The sequence below is a fragment of the Marmota marmota genome, unplaced genomic scaffold (assembly GCF_001458135.2).
Source record: "Marmota marmota marmota unplaced genomic scaffold, marMar, whole genome shotgun sequence".
Taxonomy (NCBI): domain Eukaryota; kingdom Metazoa; phylum Chordata; class Mammalia; order Rodentia; family Sciuridae; genus Marmota; species Marmota marmota.
Genome location: NW_025999977.1, coordinates 52,907,426 through 52,927,672, shown reverse-complemented (window position 1 = coordinate 52,927,672; position 20,247 = coordinate 52,907,426). Strand labels below are relative to the sequence as shown.

The window sequence follows — 20,247 nt, the reverse complement described above, 5'->3', positions numbered from 1 at the left end:
TGGGCATGCAGAGGGACCTTGGCCAACCTGCAGGCAGCTCTTTAATCAGCCGTAACCCAAATGTACTAAGATTACTAGTGAGTGCCCTAGTCGGGTGCAGGGCCAAGGGAGCAGGGGGCTCTAGCAAAAAAGAAAAGGATGAAAAGAAATGTCATGTTTCCTTTTCCCGAGTTTAGGAGAAATTAGATGTCTACTTCTTCTGTTCCGTGCAGTAGATTGTGATATCTTACTATGGCACACTGATGGGAACAGGAATTCGCAATTGTGCAAGATTCTTTTAAGACATTGTGTTTTACATGACCAGTTCCTATTTTTTGGAAGCACTTTCTTCAGCTTGTAAAAGACTTCCCTTAAAAATGCGTCTGGTTACCAGGTGAGGTGGCACACACCTGTAATCTCAGAGGCTTGGGAGGTTGAAGTAGGAGGATTGCAAGTTCAAGGCCAGCCTCAGTAATTTAGCGAGATCCTGTCTCAAAGTAAAAAAAAATAAAAAGGGCTGGGTTACTCACCACATTGCCCCTCAAATGCCTGGCGTCCGTGGGGCTCTCCTTTCAGTGAGAGGGGTGGTGCCCGGTGTGGACAGGGCTTCCTGTCTGTGGGCTCTGACGTCAGCATCTTTGCAGATCGGGAAGACGGGCGCCTACCTGCAGTTTCTCAGCATTTTGTCCAGGATGCTCATTCGGCTGACAGAAGTGGATGTTTATGATGAAGAAGAGATCAACACCAGTGAGTTGTCCGTCATGAACGTCAGTGTCCCTGGTGACTGTGTCTCACTTTCAGGATGGAGCTCTCAGGTCATGACTTGGCTCATCCTGACGGGCTCTTGGGCACTTTTTATCTTTCTCTGTACTCATTTTTCTCTGTATCAGAACAGTGCCTTGGAGAACTTTGTAGGGATAAAATTGTAGGGGGTGGAGTCAGTGTGAGAGACGGAGAGCAGGCCTGTCTCCTAGGAAGGAGTGCACGGCTGTTCCTCTGGATGCCGGTAGATCTGAATGCATGTTTGGGTCTCATTAGATCCACCCCGAAATGGCTCTTTTGGAAGCCCTTGAGGTAGAAGAGGTTCCCCAGTGACCCAAATGTTAATAACACTTCTGCTCCAAGCATCGTTCTTATGCACAAAGTGAGTCATTTTCCCTCCAATTTTGTGCACATGGTGTTTTGACCCATCCTGCAGGCCTCCGAGAAGAATCGGATTGGCATTACCTCCAGTTCAGTGACCCCTGGCCAGACCTGGAGCTGTTCCAGAAGATGCCATTTGACTACATCATTCATGATCCCAAGTATGAGGATGCCAGTCTGATTTGTGCCCACCATCAGAGCATCAAGAGTGAAGGTCAGACTTTGGATCTCTTGCTTCAGCTTCTTCTAAAGTGGGTGGGTGTCATCTCTTCTGTGTCTCCATAATGCAGCTGGGCCAAGCATCTTGTTAGAGGTGAAGAGTAGTGGTGAGTGACCCACAAAACCCCATTCAGAACCCCAAAAGGCCACCCACCTGTAGGATGAGGGAACCACCACAGAGCTCATCACCACGGAGCTCACAGAGGGAGACTCACTGCTTGGAGGGTGCCAAATGGCAGTGGACTGTCTTGCTGATTTGTCATGGCCGGGGTGCTCAGCAGGCACTGGTTGGTGGAGGATGAAAGCCGTGGGCGTCTACTTATGAATCTGGCATTGTCGTAGCCAAACGGGTGCATGTGTTTCCCCTCCTGCCCCAGCCTCTCACTTTCCCCCTCCTTCTTGGGCATCAGTGACTTCCACGGTGGGTCAAGGCAGTGTCAGTCAACGTGGTCGTCCTGGGCCAGTGGGACTGGGAGCGTAGACCAGGAGAGCCTGGCACTGCCACCCCAGAGAACTGCACACCTGGCTCTGCTGCAGCCAGCGATCTTCCCTTCGTTGAGCTCAGAATAGATAAGGGTCCTCTCTATAGAGCAACTTCTAATGAAGGTTTAGTGCTCAGACCTTAATCCTGTCACCTCATTTGGGAAAAAAAAAAAGTGATTCATTGGCACCATTGGCATTCCAGCGTTTGCATAGTAGGTTGGTGATTGATTTAAAACGTCCTGTGGACCAGCTAAGTCATGGTCTGAGCTTCTATTAGATTCTCCACTGAGGTGTTGTGTTGTCCCTTGCTTGGCTGCGTCACCTCAGGGCTCACGGACCTCGCAGAGCCCTGTCACCGATGCTCATTGTGAAGGTCCTCTTAGTGTGAGGTTCAGCGCACAGGGATGAACCATTCGCTCCACCTGCTGCTGCTCCTTAACACCGGGGAATTTCCTGCAGACAGGGGCATCTCCAGGAAGCCTGAGGACCTTTACGTGCGGCGTCAGACGGCACGGATGAGGCTGTCCAAGTATGCGGCCTACAACACGTACCACCATTGTGAGCAGTGCCACCAGTACATGGGCTTCCACCCCCGCTACCAGGTAGGCCAGGGGCGCCGGCCCTCGGCTCAGTCGGCCGACAGTAGCTCTCGGGGTGTCTCCTCGGCTTACTCTTGTGTTCCCTATTTTCTCACATTTTCATCCCAAGGTGGGAGAGGAAGGTTCTAGAAGCCCCTGCTTCCTGCTCTGTGCATGTCCTCGATTCCTTCCTCGGCTGGGAAATGATGGCTGACCACAGCCCTCTCCCGAGGCTGCGTGTGCAGTGTCATGCTCTCTCTGGGTGTCATCATCGTCTTCAGGTCCTAGAGATTCCAAAAGTTAGTTGGTGCCATTGTCACTCAGTGCTTACTGTGGCCCAGGCCTTGGTACAGACATGGACAGACTGTCCCCATCTATGGGGCTCACAGCCTGAGGGAGAGACGCCTGTGCAGGATTTCACACAGCCTGGTGCAGGCAGGGAGAGCCGGGTGGGCGAGGTGCAGAGGGCACGCAGCTGGCGAGGCGGGGTGTGGTTCTCAGGATGGAAGGCCTGCCCCATGCCAGGCAGCACGCTGGGGCAGTCCTCACCTGTCAGTCCTTCCCGGCCTTCTTACAGGACAGAAGACATCTGTCCTGGATGCTCAAACGGGCAAGGCTCCTGGCCCAGGCTCCTGGCCCAGGCTCCGGCTGGTTACCTGGCTGGTCACTGGGGGGTTTCTGTTCCAGCCACACTGACCATCCATTCAAGTGCACTGGCTAGGAAACTGTCTTTTCCAGTTTCCTACTAAATTCTCACCAAAAGCTCACTGACCTTGTTTTGTAAATGAAGGTTCAGGTTGAGCTTCCTGATCTGAAGATCCAAACTCTGAAATGCTCTGAAATCTGAACGTTTTTGAGCATCGACATAGTGCTCAAAGAACTATGGATTTCAGAGCATTTGGATTTCAGATTAGGGCTGCTCAACTGGTAAAGTCAATACCAATATTCACAAATCCCAAAACTCCTAAACCTGAAACACCTCTGGTCCCAAGTGTTTCAGGTAATGTAGATGCAACCTCTATTTCCCGTGGGGAGCAGAGAGAGGATTTTGGAGCATGAGTAGAATTTGATGAGGAGAAGGAATAGTGTGTACAAAAAAGGGGTGCCAGGGGCCCCTGGGGACTAAGAAGTGAGCTTGGTTGAGTGTTGTTGGAGATAGAGTACTGGGGGGGGGGTCTTAGGACAGGAGCCAGGAGCCTGGGGCAGAGACCAGGCCACAGAAGGCCTTGTGCACTGGGAGAGGAACGTGGGTGTCTTCAGCAATGACTCTACGTAGGGCCCCCGTGGGTGAGGCTGTGTCTAGGCTGGTCTCTTACTAGCCACATGAGGTCTGCAGGGGGCTGGGAGGCTAGGCATACGTAAGCGGATAGTAGTATTTACCTACTATATTGAAGTGTCTCTTTTCATTTCAGGCCCAAGTGAGGGAAAGAGCGTTGGAAGGAAAGGGCCAGAGCTGGTGGGAACCAGTGGGTAATGGGACAGGTTCCAAAGGCTAGTGGCATAGTCGATGTCCTTGGCGGCTCTCTGTGGCTCTAATAGAGCCTGGCAGGAGTGCGGAGCGGTGTGTCCTGGGCCACTGCCTTCTTCTCCAGCCCCTAGAGTGTGGAGCCACATAGGAGGGTGTCAGCTGGGAGAGCTGAGGCCACAGGACGGTCTCCTAGGGCTGCCACAGCCAAGGGCAAAGCCAGGCTGGGGGGTTGTGCCAGAGAGCAGCCCGTGCATGGATATGGGGTGTGGGGCATGGGGGGGGGGAGCTGGAGGAAGTGGGGAGGGTGAGGCTAGACTCAGGAACAGGATGAGCCCTGAATGTCAGTGTCTATGTCACTATGTCCATGGCAACATACCTGCCTCCTAAGATTGTCAGTTACAATGAGAAGGGGACAGAATGGCACTGATGAATGCTGGCTGAAGTGGACAAGCCCATGTGGTGAATGTGGTCTTACACGTGCCTGTAGTGGAACGATTTTAGAATCAAAAACGAGATCCATAGTGTGAATGCTTTCACTGGCAATCCAGATGGGGCTCTTGGTCAAGTCCAGAGTTCAGGGACTTGGTGACAAAGGTGACAGGCCTGGGCGCAGCACGATCAGGGCAGGACGAGGCTGCTGTGTGGCCTTGGGTGTGTCTGTCCAGAAGCCAGCCCTGGGTGTCCATCCTTTGTGCTGGAGCCACCCTGTGGGTTTCTTGTACCGTGGGGCAGAGGTGGCCGGGACCTGTGTGTCGTCTGGCCAGGCTGGGCCTGGGTTCTTGTGGGAAGTGAGCCCGACTCTGATGACAGGCTCTGTCCTTTCCCCTCGCACCTCAGCTCTATGAGTCCACCCTGCACGCCTTTGCCTTCTCTTACTCCATGCTAGGAGAGGAGATCCAGCTCCACTTCATCATCCCCAAGTCCAAGGAGCACCACTTTGTCTTCAGCCAACCTGGAGGCCAGCTGGAGAGCATGCGCCTTCCCCTCGTCACAGACAAGGTACCGGCTCTGAGTTCCATGGGCAGATCAAAGTGGCTTCAGGCGATCACTAAGCTGGGGACCTAGACGAGCTCTCTGGTGTGAGGGCACGTAGTGCAGAAGCAACATGGCGCCTGAATCTGGAGGAGGCTGGTGCAGTGCATGGGCTTTGGAGCCTCCAGGCTGGAGTTTGAGGCCGCTTGACCACTGACTGGTTGTGTGATTCACCACTTGACCCCTTGTGTCTCTGAGCCTTAGTTTCCTCACCTGCAAAGCTGGGTGGTGATTCTTGAGAAAGCTTGTTGTGAGAATTATCTGAAATAACAAATTTAAGGCAAGACGCACCTGGAGATGACAGGTGCCTGTGAGGTGTCGTTCCCTCCTCTCTTTTCTTCAGTGCTGTTTTGGGATGTTTGAACAGGCTCGGGTAGAGAAAACAGGAGAACGGATTCCCTAGGCCCATCACCCAGTTTCCATATTAACTAACTCGGAGCTGGCCACGTTTTATCTGTCTTCTCTCTGCTTCTCCCTCTCTGTGCCAGTTGGAAGTAAATCCCTGATATCATAGCATTTCATCCTAAGTACTCAGGGCACGTCTCCAACAAATACGTCTTTATCTTATGAAGAGATTATTCTTAATGATCCCTTGTCCCTGTGACTACAGTTCCCCTTAACAGACATGCTCCTTGTAGGGCCCTTGGCTTGGCAGGTCTAGCCCGATGGCCTCAAAATTGACTGGCTGCTCTTTGCCCGCCCGTCAACACGTACCTGTGGAGGAGGCTGCTTCTCCTTCTTCAATGCCAGACAGCTGCCAAGTCTGCTACCAAACAAAGCAAACATTGTAAAGTGTCAAAACTTTGGGATAAGGTGTCTTACAGCCCAAGGGAGAATTCATCCACGACTCAGTCTCTTCTCCAGCCTCTGGGTCAGAATGGGCGGTGAGCACCAGCTGTATGCAGCTTTGTAGCAGATGCCCTGAGGAATTCAGAGGTGGCAGAAGCCCTAGCTCAGCCCAAGGACCAAATTAAGGACAAAAGTTGAAGAGAGCACAGTTATTTACAGAAAACACATCCCTACAGGAGTGTATGCACACCTGGGCATCGTGGGCAGGTGACTGGGGGATGTCCTGCACTCACTGTGGAGGTTGAGGATACACTGGAGTGATATCTGCTCAGAGTACAGCATTAGATTGTGACATAGAGGGGAATGTATTTAGCTCATTGATGTGGGCCAGTTAGTTTCAGTCACACACAAGCCATTCTCAGATGAGGATGTGTTCAGCATCTGATTCCAGCAGTTTGGGTGAGGTTCAGCTGGACGGTCACTCTGGGCTTGGTTGTGCTCACTGTGTGTGTGTGTGTTGGCTGTTGGATGGACTGGTGGCTGGTGGGAGGCCCGCTGGTCTGGGGTGGGCTCAGTTGGGATGCCTGTCTCCGCTCCAAGTTTTCTCTCATCCCCCAGGAGGCTGGCCCAGGCCTGTCCAGGGGAAGGTCCTAAAATCAAGCTGCACTTGCATTCGAAGAGTGTGGAAATCAACTCCATCTTCCCAGGGGAACTATTGAGAAGTCACATTTCAAAGGAGGGTGTCACCACATTTGCAAACACTCTATCTCATTATACCTATTCTTTGCAGAGTCATGAATATATAAAAAGCCCGACGTTCACTCCAACCACTGGCCGACACGAACACGGACTCTTTAATCTGTATCACGCGATGGATGGCGCCAGCCACTTGCACGTGCTGGTGGTCAAGGAGTATGAAATGGCCATTTACAAGAAGTACTGGCCCAACCACATCATGCTTGTGCTCCCAAGCATCTTCAACAGCGCTGGAGTGGGTGGGTGTTTTTAGCAGACGCCGCTTGGTAAAATTTTCCATGAATGGAGACGAGAATATTCTAGAGATGAAAGAGTTTGCATCCAGTCTTTTGCTTTTGCACTTTTTAAAGCTATTCTGATTTGTTTGACTTTCCTATGAATATTCTCTTTAAAAAAAAAAAAAGTTTGATTGTTGACTTAGTAATTTTCCCAGTTGTCAGAAAAGAAGGGCAGTGGTCGGTGGAGGAGGGATGTGTGTGCATGTGTGGGGCTGGCGTGTCTCGGGCGGGGTTTGCACAGGGCGTCTGTGAGTACATGACAGACCTGAGCCAGGCCATTTGCCACTCCAGGTGCTGCCCATTTCCTAATCAAGGAGCTGTCCTACCATAACCTAGAGTTGGAGCGGAACCGGCAGGAGGAGCTTGGGATCAAGCCACAGGACATCTGGCCTTTCATCGTGATCTCAGATGACTCCTGCGTGATGTGGAACGTGGTGGACGTGGATTGTGCCGGGGAGCGGAGCAGGTGAGTGGCCTGTGGGCCCTCCTCCCTCCACCCGTAGACACCAGGCAGGAGCATGCTCTCTTGTGACAGGGGATCCCCCTTGTCTGAGAGGACCACAAAGCCCCCTCACATCGCAAGGCCAGAGCCCGCATTCCAAGCCCAGCTTGCTTTTAAGTTTTAACAACTGTCAAGGTTTAATACAGGAAACCATACACCAAAGATCCAGTAATTCATATGGACACAAAGAGGAAAGTATATTAGGTACACGGAAAATTTCACAAGCTGACCATATCCATCTAGCCAACTCCCATATCAAGGAACCACCCTTCAGCCCCCAGAGGCCCCTGCCCATCCCCCTAGCCTGACCTCTAACTCCTGGCTTTATCTGGACTTGCTGGGCAACTTTAGGCAAATGGCTAACTCTTTCTGAGTTCTGGTTTCCTGGTCTTTGAGGTGTATTAGTACCTGGACTGGAGTTGTGAGTGTGACTGAATTACGGTCTGTCAACTTATTCTGCACATGGAATACGCGTGCATTTTGCACAAAGAAGTGATCGTAAATGGCAGTGGTTGGCAGGTGTCTGGCATCCCTGGGGGTCGTGCTGGGTTCCGTCCTCACTGGCCAGTCCAGCATCTCCTGCTCAGTTGGCCAGCGTCCCCTGGCTGGCCTGTGGGGGAGGCCTTGTTGCTGCCGGCCTGTCAGCCGGGGTCACCGTCTCCCTCCCTTGAGCAGGGAGTTTTCCTGGTCAGAGAGGAACGTCTCCTTGAAGCACATCATGCAGCACATCGAGGCCTCCCCCAACATCACCCGCTACGCCCTGCTGGGCATGCGCAAGTGGGCCAGCAAGACGAGGGGCGGCGAGGTGCGGGAGCCTTTCTCCCGCTGCCATGTGCACGATTTCATCATCCTGAACGTGGACCTGACCCAGAACGTGCAGTACAACCAGAACCGGTGAGCTCCCACGGTGGGGACCAAAGCCCTGGAGTCCTGAGCAAGGGGCAGCCTCAGGCAGGCCTGGCCGGCGCTCCCTCCCCTCTGCCCTGCAGGGCCAGCTGAAGCGGAGGCGCCTGTCTGTGGTGTTTAGTGCTGAGTGATTTTGTGTATTTTCATAAGGTCACCTCATCAATTCACAGAATGCTTTAGTGAGTTACGTCATGCCGTTTCCCCCTTGTTTGGGTTCTCTCTCTGAATGCATAGCTTTTTAGGATCATTAATGTTAAAGGAAACTATAATCTCCCAGGTCTCTCTACATCTAGTCACAGGAGTGTCACCTCTTGAGAATAACTCACCAGCAGGTGTGTGTCAAGTGTCTCTGTATGCCAGGTGGTGGGCACATACCCAAGATGGCCTGCTTAGGAGTGTCCATTTAGGAGCCAGCTTGACCCACCTGTTAGAACCTGCTACCTAGCAGCTTTGTCGTAGGCAGGTGACCTCTCTCTGAGCCTATTCCCTTGGCTACAGGAAGCGGCTACCATTGTTACCCTGGCAGGTTTGTGGTTGTTTTCTTTTCAACAGTTAGGTGGAATCACATCTGAAGCTTTTCACGTGCCTCCTGATACTCAGCACAAGGGCACCCATGGGTTGAAGCCTCAGCTGGTGCAGAGAGGCGCCTGCCTGGCCTTGTATCCCGCTAGATTAAGGTCGAGGCAGGAACGAAAGCCACTGCACCTCTGTAGCCCCCAGGACAGGTCCTGCTCCAGATCTCCAGGTGTTGTGGGGGCACGTGAGCTGTGCCCAATCGGATCTGCTCCTCCTCAGGTTCACGTGTGACGATGTGGACTTCAACCTGCGGGTGCACAGCGCCGGCCTCCTGCTCTGCAGGTTCAACCGCTTCAGCGTGATGAAAAAGCAGATCGCGGTGGGTGGACACAGGTCCTTCCACATCACCTCCAAGGTGAGCGTGGCCACGGTGTCCAGCAGGCTGTGTAGGTCTGCCACCCGGGCTGCCACGGTGTGAAGGCTGAGGGCGGGACTGTTGGGGCCTGCCTCGGTCACCACCAGGCAGTGTTAGCAAAGATGACAAGATGGCACCAGGAAGTTGCTCTTCTCTCCAGCTCTAACCAGCATCCTATGGAGCCACTGTCAAATGCAAGACAACTGCCAAGCTTTTGTCATGTGCCCCTGCCTGCCCCCTTGCCCCTGCAGAGTTAGCTATGGCACCACACTCCTCTCCAGGCTCTTGGGATGGTACAGAAGCATTTGTGTGGCACAAGATGCCAGCTTCATGGCCATGCTGTTTGTCCACAGTCAGCCTCTGGGGGACAGGCGTATGACAGTTGCTCTGAGCCCTCCCTAGCCAAGCCCTGGTAATTTAGGTGGCTAGAGAGTTCCATCTTCAGGAACCCAGGCAGGCTGGCCTAGCTCTGCCTGCGGGTTCTTCTGACTCCTGTTTGTCGCCCCCTGTCTGTCTCCAATCTCTCACTGATGATGTCTGCCAGTTCTGATGCCAGTTGCCTTTCCCAGCCTCTGTCCCTCCTGGTCTGCACTAACCCCCTGCATGGTGACCTACCCTGAGCTGGGCCAGGCCTGCATCCAGACGCCAGCTCTGCCCAGCGACTGCACAGGCAGAGGCTGTGGCTCCCTCCAACCTGAGTTCTCCTGCAAAGTAGCAGGAACTTCAAGGTAGCCTGTCCTACAGAAGAGCTTGGGAGTCATGGAGTTGAACCCCAACTGCTACCGTGATTGAGGTTTCTAGACTGGAAATTGTGTTAAATTTGAGGTTTGATTTATGGAAAATTGAGTTTTTGACCTCAGTGAGTCTGCCTGATGTGCCTTTAAGATGAATTTTTCTTTGGTTTCTTGGTGTCACTTTTAAACTCTTAGATCTTTTATCTTTATTTCTATATTGAGCGTAATTCGATTTTCTACTAGATTTAATTGCATATTGATTACACATAGGAAAGCCACTAATGTTTTATCATCTTTCATGTGAGTGAAACCACGTAGTTATTTTCACCCATTTAATTAAGTATGTACCGAGCCTCAGTCCCCTCTCAGAGTGCACGGCTCTCAGCTGAGGCAGACCTTAGACAAACCTCCAGTGAAGCGCTTTTGTGAGAAGCATCACAAAGGTGAAGCGTGTGTTGCAGGGGGACCTCATGCAGCAGGGGTGGGGGGCATGTAGGGTGCCCCCGAGAGACCTGGAGGACGAGAGCACCTGCATTGAGGCAGAAGAGAAAGAAGAGGAGCCAGCAAGCAGGGGCTGCAGCGTGGAGAACGTGCTGGTGACCGAGTGAGGGCTGGCGGGCTGGGATGACCAGGCAGCGAGGAGGGAGAGCTGGGGTGCAGAGAGGGCGAGCCTGCTACTCCCAGACGCTTGCATCTGTGAGCCATGGAAGAGTTCCCAAGGCCCAGGGGTTCTCCTGTTTTCTTTGGACCAGACAGCCAGTATTCTGCACGGAATGATCAATGGCTACAGTTCTTACTGACCTCGTTGGTCTGGGTTCACAGGCCTTCTTTGTTACAACCTGATTTTTCTTAACAGAACTTCACTCTTGAAGTCTGTTCTCTCTCTTGCATCACTACCCTAAGGGACAACCTTCCTTGGCCCAGGGCTTCCTGTGGCTGGATACAGATGGTGGGGGGCGTCTCTCCTGGGGGCAGGGGGTGCCTGAGGTCCATCGTCCCCGCGCAGGTGTCTGATAGCTCCGCGGCGGTCGTGCCGGCCCAGTACATCTGTGCCCCCGACAGCAAGCACACGTTCCTGGCGGCCCCCGCCCAGCTCCTCCTGGAGAAGTTCCTCCAGCACCACAGCCAGCGCTTCTTCCCACTCTCCCTGAAGAACCACAGCCACCCCGTGCTGTCCGTGGACTGCTACCTTAACCTGGGGTCTCAGGTAACTCGGGGAGAGGAACCCCTAGAGCAGGTGGATTAGCATCCAGGACTCTAGGCCGCCTCGGTTTCCATGGGGATTTGCTCCAGGAACCCGTGGGTACCAAGATCTGCAGACACTCAGGTCCTTTCTGTTACATTGCATGTAACCTATGCATGTCCTCTTGTACCCTTCTAGGTGACTTGTCATACCTAATGCATTGTAAGTGCTGTGTGCTTAGTTGTTACACTGCATAGTTTAGGGCATGATAACCAGGAAGGAAGTCTGTATGTGTTCTGTACAGACACAAAGTTGTCCTCCAAGTATTTTCCTTCAGTTGTCTGTTGACTCTGTAGACACTGATGCAACTTAGGGCTAATTGTACTCTTTGCTTGGTCGTAGGTATTTACCCCACTTGAGAGCTGACATAATTGTGGGGGTTAGTTTGCCCACATAGAAGTTAGAAATCAAACCTAATTCTGATGTCAAGACACTTCTGATTCTTAAAGGAATTCACGAATAGACAAATCTGGATAAATCTCCTAGAACTGAGTTTTAGGATATAGATTTGAAAATACCCTGAATCTGTTCCTTGCCTCCCTCCCCATGGCCAGCTGGTCCAAGCAGGTGGAATTGGTTAGAGCTCAGTCCCTGGCGCAGCGAGGTGGAGTGCTCGTGGAAAGCGATGTTTCTCTTGGACTGCTTCTCTTGCAGATCTCTGTCTGCTACGTGAGCTCCAGGCCCCACTCTCTGAACATCAGCTGCTCCGACCTCATGTTCAGTGGGCTGCTGCTGTACCTCTGTGACTCTTTTGTGGCCGCTAGCTTTTTGAAAAAGTTTCATTTTCTGAAAGGTAATACTCCTATCTTGGGATTAACTTGAATGGCTGTTGTCACCTGGTGTCACTGAAGACAGGACCTCTTGTCCTAGTCCTTATTTTCCAATGGGTAAACTGAGGCTGAGGGGGGGGAACAGTGACTGCCTCAACCATCCGGGAGAGCATTAGAGCTGGGATTGGACCGGGGGCTCTCTTTTCCTTCTGTTCAGCAGAGACAAGACCCCTCCCCTTTCCTCTGGGTGACTGGCCCATATTCTTTCCCTTCTGTATTCTTTTTGTAGACATGTGCTTTACATCAGCACCAGGTCCCCAGTGGCTTCCACCTGTGGGGGGAGTCCTGCAGGCTCCTCTTTCTCTTTCTCCTTTTCCTGCTAGAGCGGTGGAGACTGACAAACACCTGCTCTCTGTGCCTTTGTAACATGATTTCCAGTCCTGTTCAGATCCCCAGTTGACCTTGCCGTACCCTTGGCTATCCTTCCTCTCTGGCAGGCATTTACTGAGCATCAGCAGGGTACAAGACCTTAGGACTAGTGCCCGGTTCCCACCACACTCCCTGCCCTCAGGAGGTGCTTCCTCTAAAGGGAGGATGGGTATGTAGGCTGGAAAGAGAGAGCAAGAATACCAACAAAACCCGATCACGATCAGGTGGCTGTCCTCTGGGAGCTGAGGGGAGGGAGAAGCTCCATGGCTGGGGGTGTTGGGAAAGCTGAAGCTGCCCCGGGCCTGGATGAGTGGGCACTGAGGGATCAGCGGTGAGGTGGGCGCATGTGCACCCAGGGATGCCACCGAGGGTGCTTGACTTGGCTCAGACCCTTCTCTCCTTCCTGTCTCTCTCGCTCCCTTCGCCTCCTGTGTTCTGCTCTTCACCTTTTCTTCTGCCTTTCTGTCTTCCCACCAAACCTGCCAACTCCTACTTGCACCATCTTGCTGTGATTATACATTGTTTGGAAAGGAAGAGGAGACTCACATGGGCGTTGGGCACTTCCCGCCCAGCAGCCTCCTATTTGGTCATTGCAAATGGACTGGAGGCAGGTGGGACCCAGACAGGTAGGACCTAGGCAGGTGGGACCCAGGCAGGTGGGATCCAGGCAGGTGGGACCCAGGCAGGTGGGATCCAGGCAGGTGGGATGCAGGCAGGTGGGACCCAGGCAGGTGGGACCCAGGCAGGAGCTCCCCTTTGCAGAAACTCACCAGCTCTCCTCTCATACCCTGCCATTGCCCCGCAGGTGCCACGTTGTGCGTGATCTGTCAGGACCGGAACTCGCTCCGCCAGACAGTTGTCCGCCTGGAGCTGGAAGACGAGTGGCAGTTCCGGCTGCGGGATGAGTTCCAGACCGCCAATGCCAAAGAAGACAGGCCGCTCTTTTTTCTGACTGGACGGCACATCTGAGAGCTGCCCAGAGCTTTGGAGAGTGGGTGGGCAGAGCCCTCCTGCTGTTGGGGCCACAGATCCTGGGACCATGAGGTGTTAGAGCTGAACAAGCCCCAGAGACTCTCTGCTTTACAGCCCTCCCCTGGCACATGTTGTGCCCTGTGGCTGCATGCTGGGCGGTGACTGGGGGCCATGAGGATGAGTCTCTGATGGGCAGGACAGAAAACCCAAGACCCTGTGGCTGGGCCAGACCTCACAGCCTTGGGTCTGTGAAGTCCATTTTATGAAGAAGGAGGTTTTGCTCTCTCTCCTGCCACTCACGTGCTTCCGTGGACAGCCCTGACTTCTTTCTCTCTGAAGAGCCTGGGACCACCTTTCGAGGTGCAAGTATTTCAGGCAGTGGGTGTGACTGCAGTAGGTAGATTTCCCCGTAACTTCCTCCAAAGCAATATTCTATAGGATCATTTATCCATAAAGACTGGAGACAAGAAAAAATAAGAAGTGGATCATTTTAATGATAATTATTTAATTGCCTGCCAGTTTACTCTTTCAGGAGCTAGCCCAGAGGCAACAAATTTAATAAGATAAAATGAATTATTTTACTTCAGAGCCAATGTTATTCTATTAAAATAGGATTGGGTAAATACCCTATCTTTTAGAAAGGGCAAAATTAAAAAGAAGCTATCTTTAAAACTAAATGGCTTTAAGGAGGAAATTAGAGTTATAGAAGTTGACCTAAAATTTTCCTTACAAAGGAAAGGACAGCATTACTTACTTGGAAAAATAATGAAAACATCCAAAGAAATGCATGAAATAGTTAAGAACTAGACTTAGGACTAGGACTCAGAGAAGCCCAGTTTGCAGCTCCTAGGTAGCATGTTTTCTCCCATTCATGCTTGGCTCCTCCGGGGAGAGTCTCCCCTGACCAGAGAGGAGGTGGCAAAAAAGCAAGCATGTGCCCCAGGTTGACACTTTCACAGCTGTGCCTGCTAAAACCAGCATCCTAGAGCGCCACCTACAGGCCAGGTGCTGTTCCATGGTTATCCGAATTCTCTCCCTTTGGGAAAGCCAGAAAGTTGGGATGCGACTCGCCAAGGTCAAACAGCTGGCCAAAACTAGAAGCACAATTCCAACTATTGGTCTCAGGACTCCACGGTCCAGAACTCTTCCCCATACCACACTGCTTTTGAAGTAGCCTACAGCTGAAGGAAACGTTTAAAGATATTAAAAAATTAATCATCAGAATGCATTCTTCCGTGTCCACTATAAACATTTATAAGCACTCTAATGGATAACAACTGGAGCAGAAACTGTTTTTAAAAATGATGCCAAAGAGTTCATGTCAATCTCTTTTTCCCCTACGGAAGAAAGTCCACCAGTCTAAAATATTCAGATCAATGTTTATAAAATGATCACTTTGTATATGTAATTATTCCTATTTTGGAATAAAAACTGACCTTTAGTTAAACCTGTCTTTTGTAAATAGTAGCTCCTGTGTCATTCTCTCCATTTTATTAGTTAATTTAAACTTGGAGCAAAACAAAAACCCAAACTAATACTTTTGTCTGTTCCAGTCTTATAAATAAAACTTACAATGCACTTATTGTTTGTTTGGTGAGTATTAACTGCATCATTTTGAGAGGAAGCAGTGTGACCAGTGATATCTGGGGTTTCCCGCTTGAAATCTCATGGCATGACAGAATTCAGCTTTGCAAAGGAAATAAGAATAGAGCCATAGAAGTGGGAGGAGTCCTAAAGGAGAAAAGGCCGGTGAGCAGGATGTGCAGAAAGACAAATATGGAGGGATACCAGCTCAAAATATGCAGAGAAGCCTTTCACAAAGGAAAGAGGTTTGGGACATTCTGGGCTTCAAAATGGCTAGAAGTGGGTGGGGCCCAAGGTCCTGGGATAAGGAACAGGGGAAGCTGCTGGGAGCAGTGTGGGGGGCGGGGAATCCTCTCTGCTTCTCCTACCAGGCTCCAAACCCCACCCACAGGGCTGAGAAGCTGCCTGCTGGCCCAGGTTGAAGCAGGTTTGGAACCTCAGCCGGTGGGGGGGGGGGGGGGGCGGAGCCTGACCTTCAGAGAAGCCACTGGCACTCCTTTTTGCAGGCGTGGCCCCCAGAATCTCTTGAGGCAGTTTGTGGTCAACAGTGAGCAAACAACAACTCCCTTGTACAGAAACAAGCACAAGGACTCAGAAAAAGTATAGGAAACACTTCATAGGGAGAGGAAGAGGTAGCCTTTATGGAGAGTCCATAAAGTAAACAGAATCCTTTGAAGCAAGTATAGTTAAAATCCGAAGTGAGAATGTAATGTATGCAGAAACATGACAACCAATTATAGGTCTTGGGAATTAAAACTACACACTGCCGTAGGCAGGTGAAATAGCCAAGCAGAACAGAGCTGGGCAGTGGGGCTGAGGAAGTCCTTGAGATAGCAGCAAAAAGGAATGCCCACGGTCACTGCTGACCCTGGCCCCTCCCCTCGCTCCCTGTGGGTCAGCCCCCTGGACCACCTGGACCGCTGCCTGGTAAGTGCCACCTGAGGCTTTGGTATTTCTTCTGCAGGACTCTGCCCTCCTTCCCACTCCAAGGACATCTCCTCAATGAGGCCATTCTAGACTGAGTACCTATTAAGAGAATGCGTTTTTACTTATTTAGGTTTTGGGGTGTTTTTGTTCTCCCCTTATGAAAGTTGGAATTTTGTAAGATATTCACTGCTATAAACTCAGAACCTTGAAGATTCTGGCACACAGTAGGTGCTCAATGGATGCCCACTGAGTGACTGAATGAATACCTTACACCCCAACATGAAGCTGGAGGGGGAATGACCAGCAATGGAGGAACTGAGAAAATCTGAACTGAGCTAAAATTCTTGACTTACTGGGGCAGCAGTGATTGACATGGGAGTGGAAAATGAATAAATATGTGTGTCCAAAACATGTAAGACGGCCACTGGAAGAAACAGGATCTCACATCTAGAACATTAAAGGGAAAACAACAACCACAAAATCAGGCCCAGGTCGGGAAGAGGGCAAACAGCAGGGATGCTGGGTGGGAAAAAAACGACAGTCCAGTAGCCAATCCAGATGTACTGTGGTCAGAATAAGCAAGTGGATCGAATTCACCCAGCGACAGACTGGGTTAACGACGCTATGGGAACAGAATTTAATATTTTAAAAAACTAAGCGGGCAAAGAGCTTTTTTTAAAGTTCCAGTTAAAAAGGTACCTAAGGAGATGACGATGACCACAAAACTCTGTGGCCATGCTGGCACTGCTCTGGGACATACAGAGCAGAAACAGTGGGACAGCAAGAAGGATGGGCTACTTCCACAGTCCTGGGTAGGGTCTAGTCCACGGGTCTCAGAAACAGAGAAATAAGGCTGGTAGAAATGAGGTTTTCCCCGCCCAGTGGCACGTTTAATCTAAAGGAACTAATCTTCCAAGGAGAGATGATTGTGCTCTACAAGTGATCTCAGAAATGTTCTGGAATTAGATATTAGCTATGGAGAAACAACACAGTGCATGCGCTACATGCCAATAACGGTAAACTTTGTGTTATAAATAAATGAACACATTTTATTTGCATAGCAGATAAAATTGGCAAATTCCAAACTCCATGATTTCATCCTCTTTACTGTGGGAAGTCCAAGAAGACCAACTATACAGAAGTCCATTAGAAAAACAAGTTTTCATTAAGGTAAAATACGTATTTTATCTTAATGAAAACTATTCCAGAGCATTGGAAATGTGGAAATCTATATCTCTCTAAGGCCAGAAATAACACTAACCCCAAATCAGATAAGAATAATGAATGCATCCATCAAAAACCCCCACATTGCTGAAAATAATCTGGGCTTTTTTTTTTAAGGAATAGTTTTTATCTACTACCTATATAATTTATCTTACAGTATTTGTTTCTACAGACTTTGTGTAAAGTTTTAAAATTTATTGTTCTTGGAAATTATTCCACAAAAACTTTCATTGTTTCTGGCATAAATTTAATTAATCCTAATTTTAAAATTTTCCTTACAATCTCTATTTCTCCTTTTTTAAAGTTTTATATCTCTATTCTCAGTTTTCTTCTCGTTGGTTGGCTTTGCCAAAGGATTATTTTACGGAACTTTTCAAAGAATAAACTTGGTTTAAGTCCAAGGCTGCTATTCATGTTTTGTTCAATTACATGGCTTTCTACTCCCATGTGAGTCACTGGCATGAATCCTTCCAAGTCCTCTGAGGTGTGTTAGTACATGAGAATTCTTTGATGTTTCTTGGTTTTAGATTCAGTGGGCTTAAGGAACCCATGTGATCATGGCAACGCTGGACTTCCACTCCTAAATTTTAGAAAACAAGGCAACTACTGCCTTAAGTATTTTCATAGGCAAAATTTTGTTTCTAGAATGTGTTATTTTATGTTGCCAAAACCCATAGAGGACTCCAAGTCTTATTGGAATCAAGGAGATGGAAGGGGAAATCTTTTTGGTTTTGGCAGTGCCAGGAAGCCCTTTGGTGCCTGAGGTCTGGAATCCATGATGTCTGCACTTCAATACAAACCAACAGCTCTGCCATCAAGGGTAAAAATGGTGCTCTGTTTCCCATCCAGGGAAACTTCTCTGCCTGATGCCTATCTCAGATGATGACATTTGGAGACAAGGAAGCCTTCCTGTGAAGGTAAGAAAGTTGCTTGGCAAGATGGCGGCCCAGTCAGCCCCACCAAGCCATGGTATTCACAGGCCTGCTCTCTGTGGCTCATCCGCTCTCCTCAGGCACGTACACCCCAGGGCAAGCAGCATGCTACCCCATCCTTGCTTGGGGCCTATGGAACCCGCCCCTGGGGAAGCACCCCCACCCCATGGTGTTTCTGCGGAGGCATGTCCTTCTCGACTCTGGCGAAGGCCAGCACCTCTCCCCTGTTCCCACCACACCCTCTCCTCATCCTTTCTCACTTCTGGCCTCTGGCAGCTTTTCTTTCCCTGCCTAGCAAGTGCTTCTCTCATTTCCCCTGTTTTTTTTTTTGAAAATTTCAGAGCTGGTTCTAACCTGCTCCTTAGGTTGATCTCTTTCCTTGACATCCGCAGGCCAGGTCAAGAATGCATACTGCAACCGATGTGATTCTGCAATCTGTATACGGGGTAAAAATGGGAGTTCATGATCCACTTGAATCAAATGTATGAAATATGATATGTCAAGAGCTTTGTGATGTTTTGAACAACCAATAATAAAAAAGAAAAAAATTAAAAAAAAAAAAAGAATGCATACTGCAGGTTCCGAGTGTCCAGACCTTTGTTTTTCTAATGGACTTCTGGATAGTTGGTCTTCTTGGACTTCCCACAGTGAAGAGGATGAAATCATGGAGTTTGGAATTTGCCAATTTTATCTGCTATGCAAATAAAATGTGTTCATCTTAACAAAACATATTTATCACTTACCGCTTACATAATACGTTCTACTCCCTCTTCTAAATGCTTGGAAACATTAACTCATTTCCCTACACAAGATAAACTGCCCAGGAGCCATTCTGTCAGATCAGCATCTCAGCCAGGCCTGGATTTGATGTACCCATGTTCTTTCTGGCTGTCTCGTCTTGGCTGGTTTGCCCTTAAGAGTCTCAGAGAGGCCTCCTTGGAACATAATTCCTATATTTCCACCTACACAGAACCTGATATTCAGCTAAGTGTTTGAGTATTTCCTTTGATACCTCTTCCCCTCTCAGACATGTCCCAATTTTCTGTTAACCATTTGGCACAGCAGTCTCAAATTTTATTGTTGTTGTTGTTGTTATTTTGTTTGCTTTTGTGGTACCGGGAATTGAACCCAGGGCCTCACACATGTGAGACCAGCACTCTACTGCTAAACCACACCCCCAGCCCCACAGCTGCCCCGATTTTAAGGAGACAGTTGTCTCAGTTGTTCCCCAATCGTTCTGACTACAGCACATATTTGTAAACAGTTGCGTGACCAGAGTTTCCTGGATCCTGGTTCCCTGGCAGAAACATGCCAGCTGCTCTCTTTGCAGTTGGATTTGGCTTCCCTCACCATTTCTGATCTCATACAACCAAGACCTCACCCTCCTGGTTTTCCATGACTTCCTTAAGGATCCCCAGTTCCTGTGGTGTGTCTATACTGGCCTGCAACATTCCATAGTCATTGGTATCAATCTGGTTTGCCTCAAAGTTCACAACCTTTCTGTTAAGGAAGTCTCCCCCGGTCCCTAGGCTGCCTTCCTTTTTTGGTTCTTATTCTTCTCTGTTTCTACTGGTGACACGGAAGCACGTTGACTGAACCACTCGAGTTCCCGAGCAAGCTGGATTTTGTAGAACCGAGTGTTCCAGGCACAACAGTGAAAAATCCTAGTAGTTCTCAATATAGTGGCAATGGAGTTACTGATCAGACGAAGAGATACAGAGTTTGAGCTGCATTAAAAAACATATGCATAATTTACATATGCATTTTTGTATATTCACAGAAGCAGATGGGGATAATGTACCCCAGTCTGTAGCCAATGGCTATGTTGGGGAGAGCCAGAGAGTGGCCATGTGCTGAAGTGGTGGGGAGGGGCGGCACAGTTTCTTCTCTGCCCTTGGGGATGGTTTCAGTCTTTTTCAATGAAAGAGGACTTGTGTGTAATTTGTATATTTTATTTCAAGAAGGAAGTTCCCCAGTACCCAACTCTCTCTCTCTGTCTCTCTCTCTCTCTCTCTGTCACACACACACACACACACACACACACACATTTGTTAATGTCCCCTCTTTGTTTCAAAGATTGAGCTGGTGACTCCGGCATCCCCCAGCACAGCAGGATGACCCTAGTTCACATTAATTTATATAAATGTTACACATTTTGTGGATAAGAACAGAGGCGTTCAGTTGCCAAACACAAAGAAATGAGAGAAGGTGCTAATCATCCTGATTTGACCAGTGTTTGCTGTACACGTGGTGAAATATCACTCTGAACCCCGTTGGTATGTGCAGTTAATATGTTATTGTAAAAGTTTTTGGAGGAATCCCCACTCTTCTTCCGTGGTTTCTGTTTCTGGAAGTCCTGCGACCCCAT

General features: G+C 49.7%; 1 protein-coding gene and 1 long non-coding RNA gene across 4 annotated transcripts in view; both read left to right on the top strand.

The window, feature by feature from the left end:
- The window catches only part of Greb1 (growth regulating estrogen receptor binding 1), a 122,350-nt gene extending 107,555 nt beyond the window's left edge, over window positions 1–14,795 (top strand). For all 3 annotated transcript variants that reach the window (XM_048804796.1, XM_048804797.1, XM_015479971.2), the window contains exons 23-33: window positions 624–726; window positions 1,178–1,336; window positions 2,284–2,426; window positions 4,708–4,869; window positions 6,482–6,686; window positions 7,017–7,191; window positions 7,903–8,121; window positions 8,929–9,064; window positions 10,805–11,005; window positions 11,696–11,834; window positions 13,046–14,795. In XM_048804796.1, coding sequence (XP_048660753.1) covers window positions 624–726; window positions 1,178–1,336; window positions 2,284–2,426; window positions 4,708–4,869; window positions 6,482–6,686; window positions 7,017–7,191; window positions 7,903–8,121; window positions 8,929–9,064; window positions 10,805–11,005; window positions 11,696–11,834; window positions 13,046–13,209 — 1,806 coding nt within the window. In that variant the 3' untranslated portion in view covers window positions 13,210–14,795. The remainder of the gene's footprint in view (window positions 1–623; window positions 727–1,177; window positions 1,337–2,283; window positions 2,427–4,707; window positions 4,870–6,481; window positions 6,687–7,016; window positions 7,192–7,902; window positions 8,122–8,928; window positions 9,065–10,804; window positions 11,006–11,695; window positions 11,835–13,045) is intronic.
- Window positions 14,796–15,563: 768 nt separating this feature from the next.
- LOC125617327 lies at window positions 15,564–18,678 on the top strand. Its single transcript, XR_007348307.1, has 3 exons — window positions 15,564–15,723; window positions 17,797–17,864; window positions 18,272–18,678. It is a non-coding gene; the product is annotated as an uncharacterized LOC125617327 (long non-coding RNA).
- The last annotated feature ends 1,569 nt before the right edge of the window (window positions 18,679–20,247 follow it).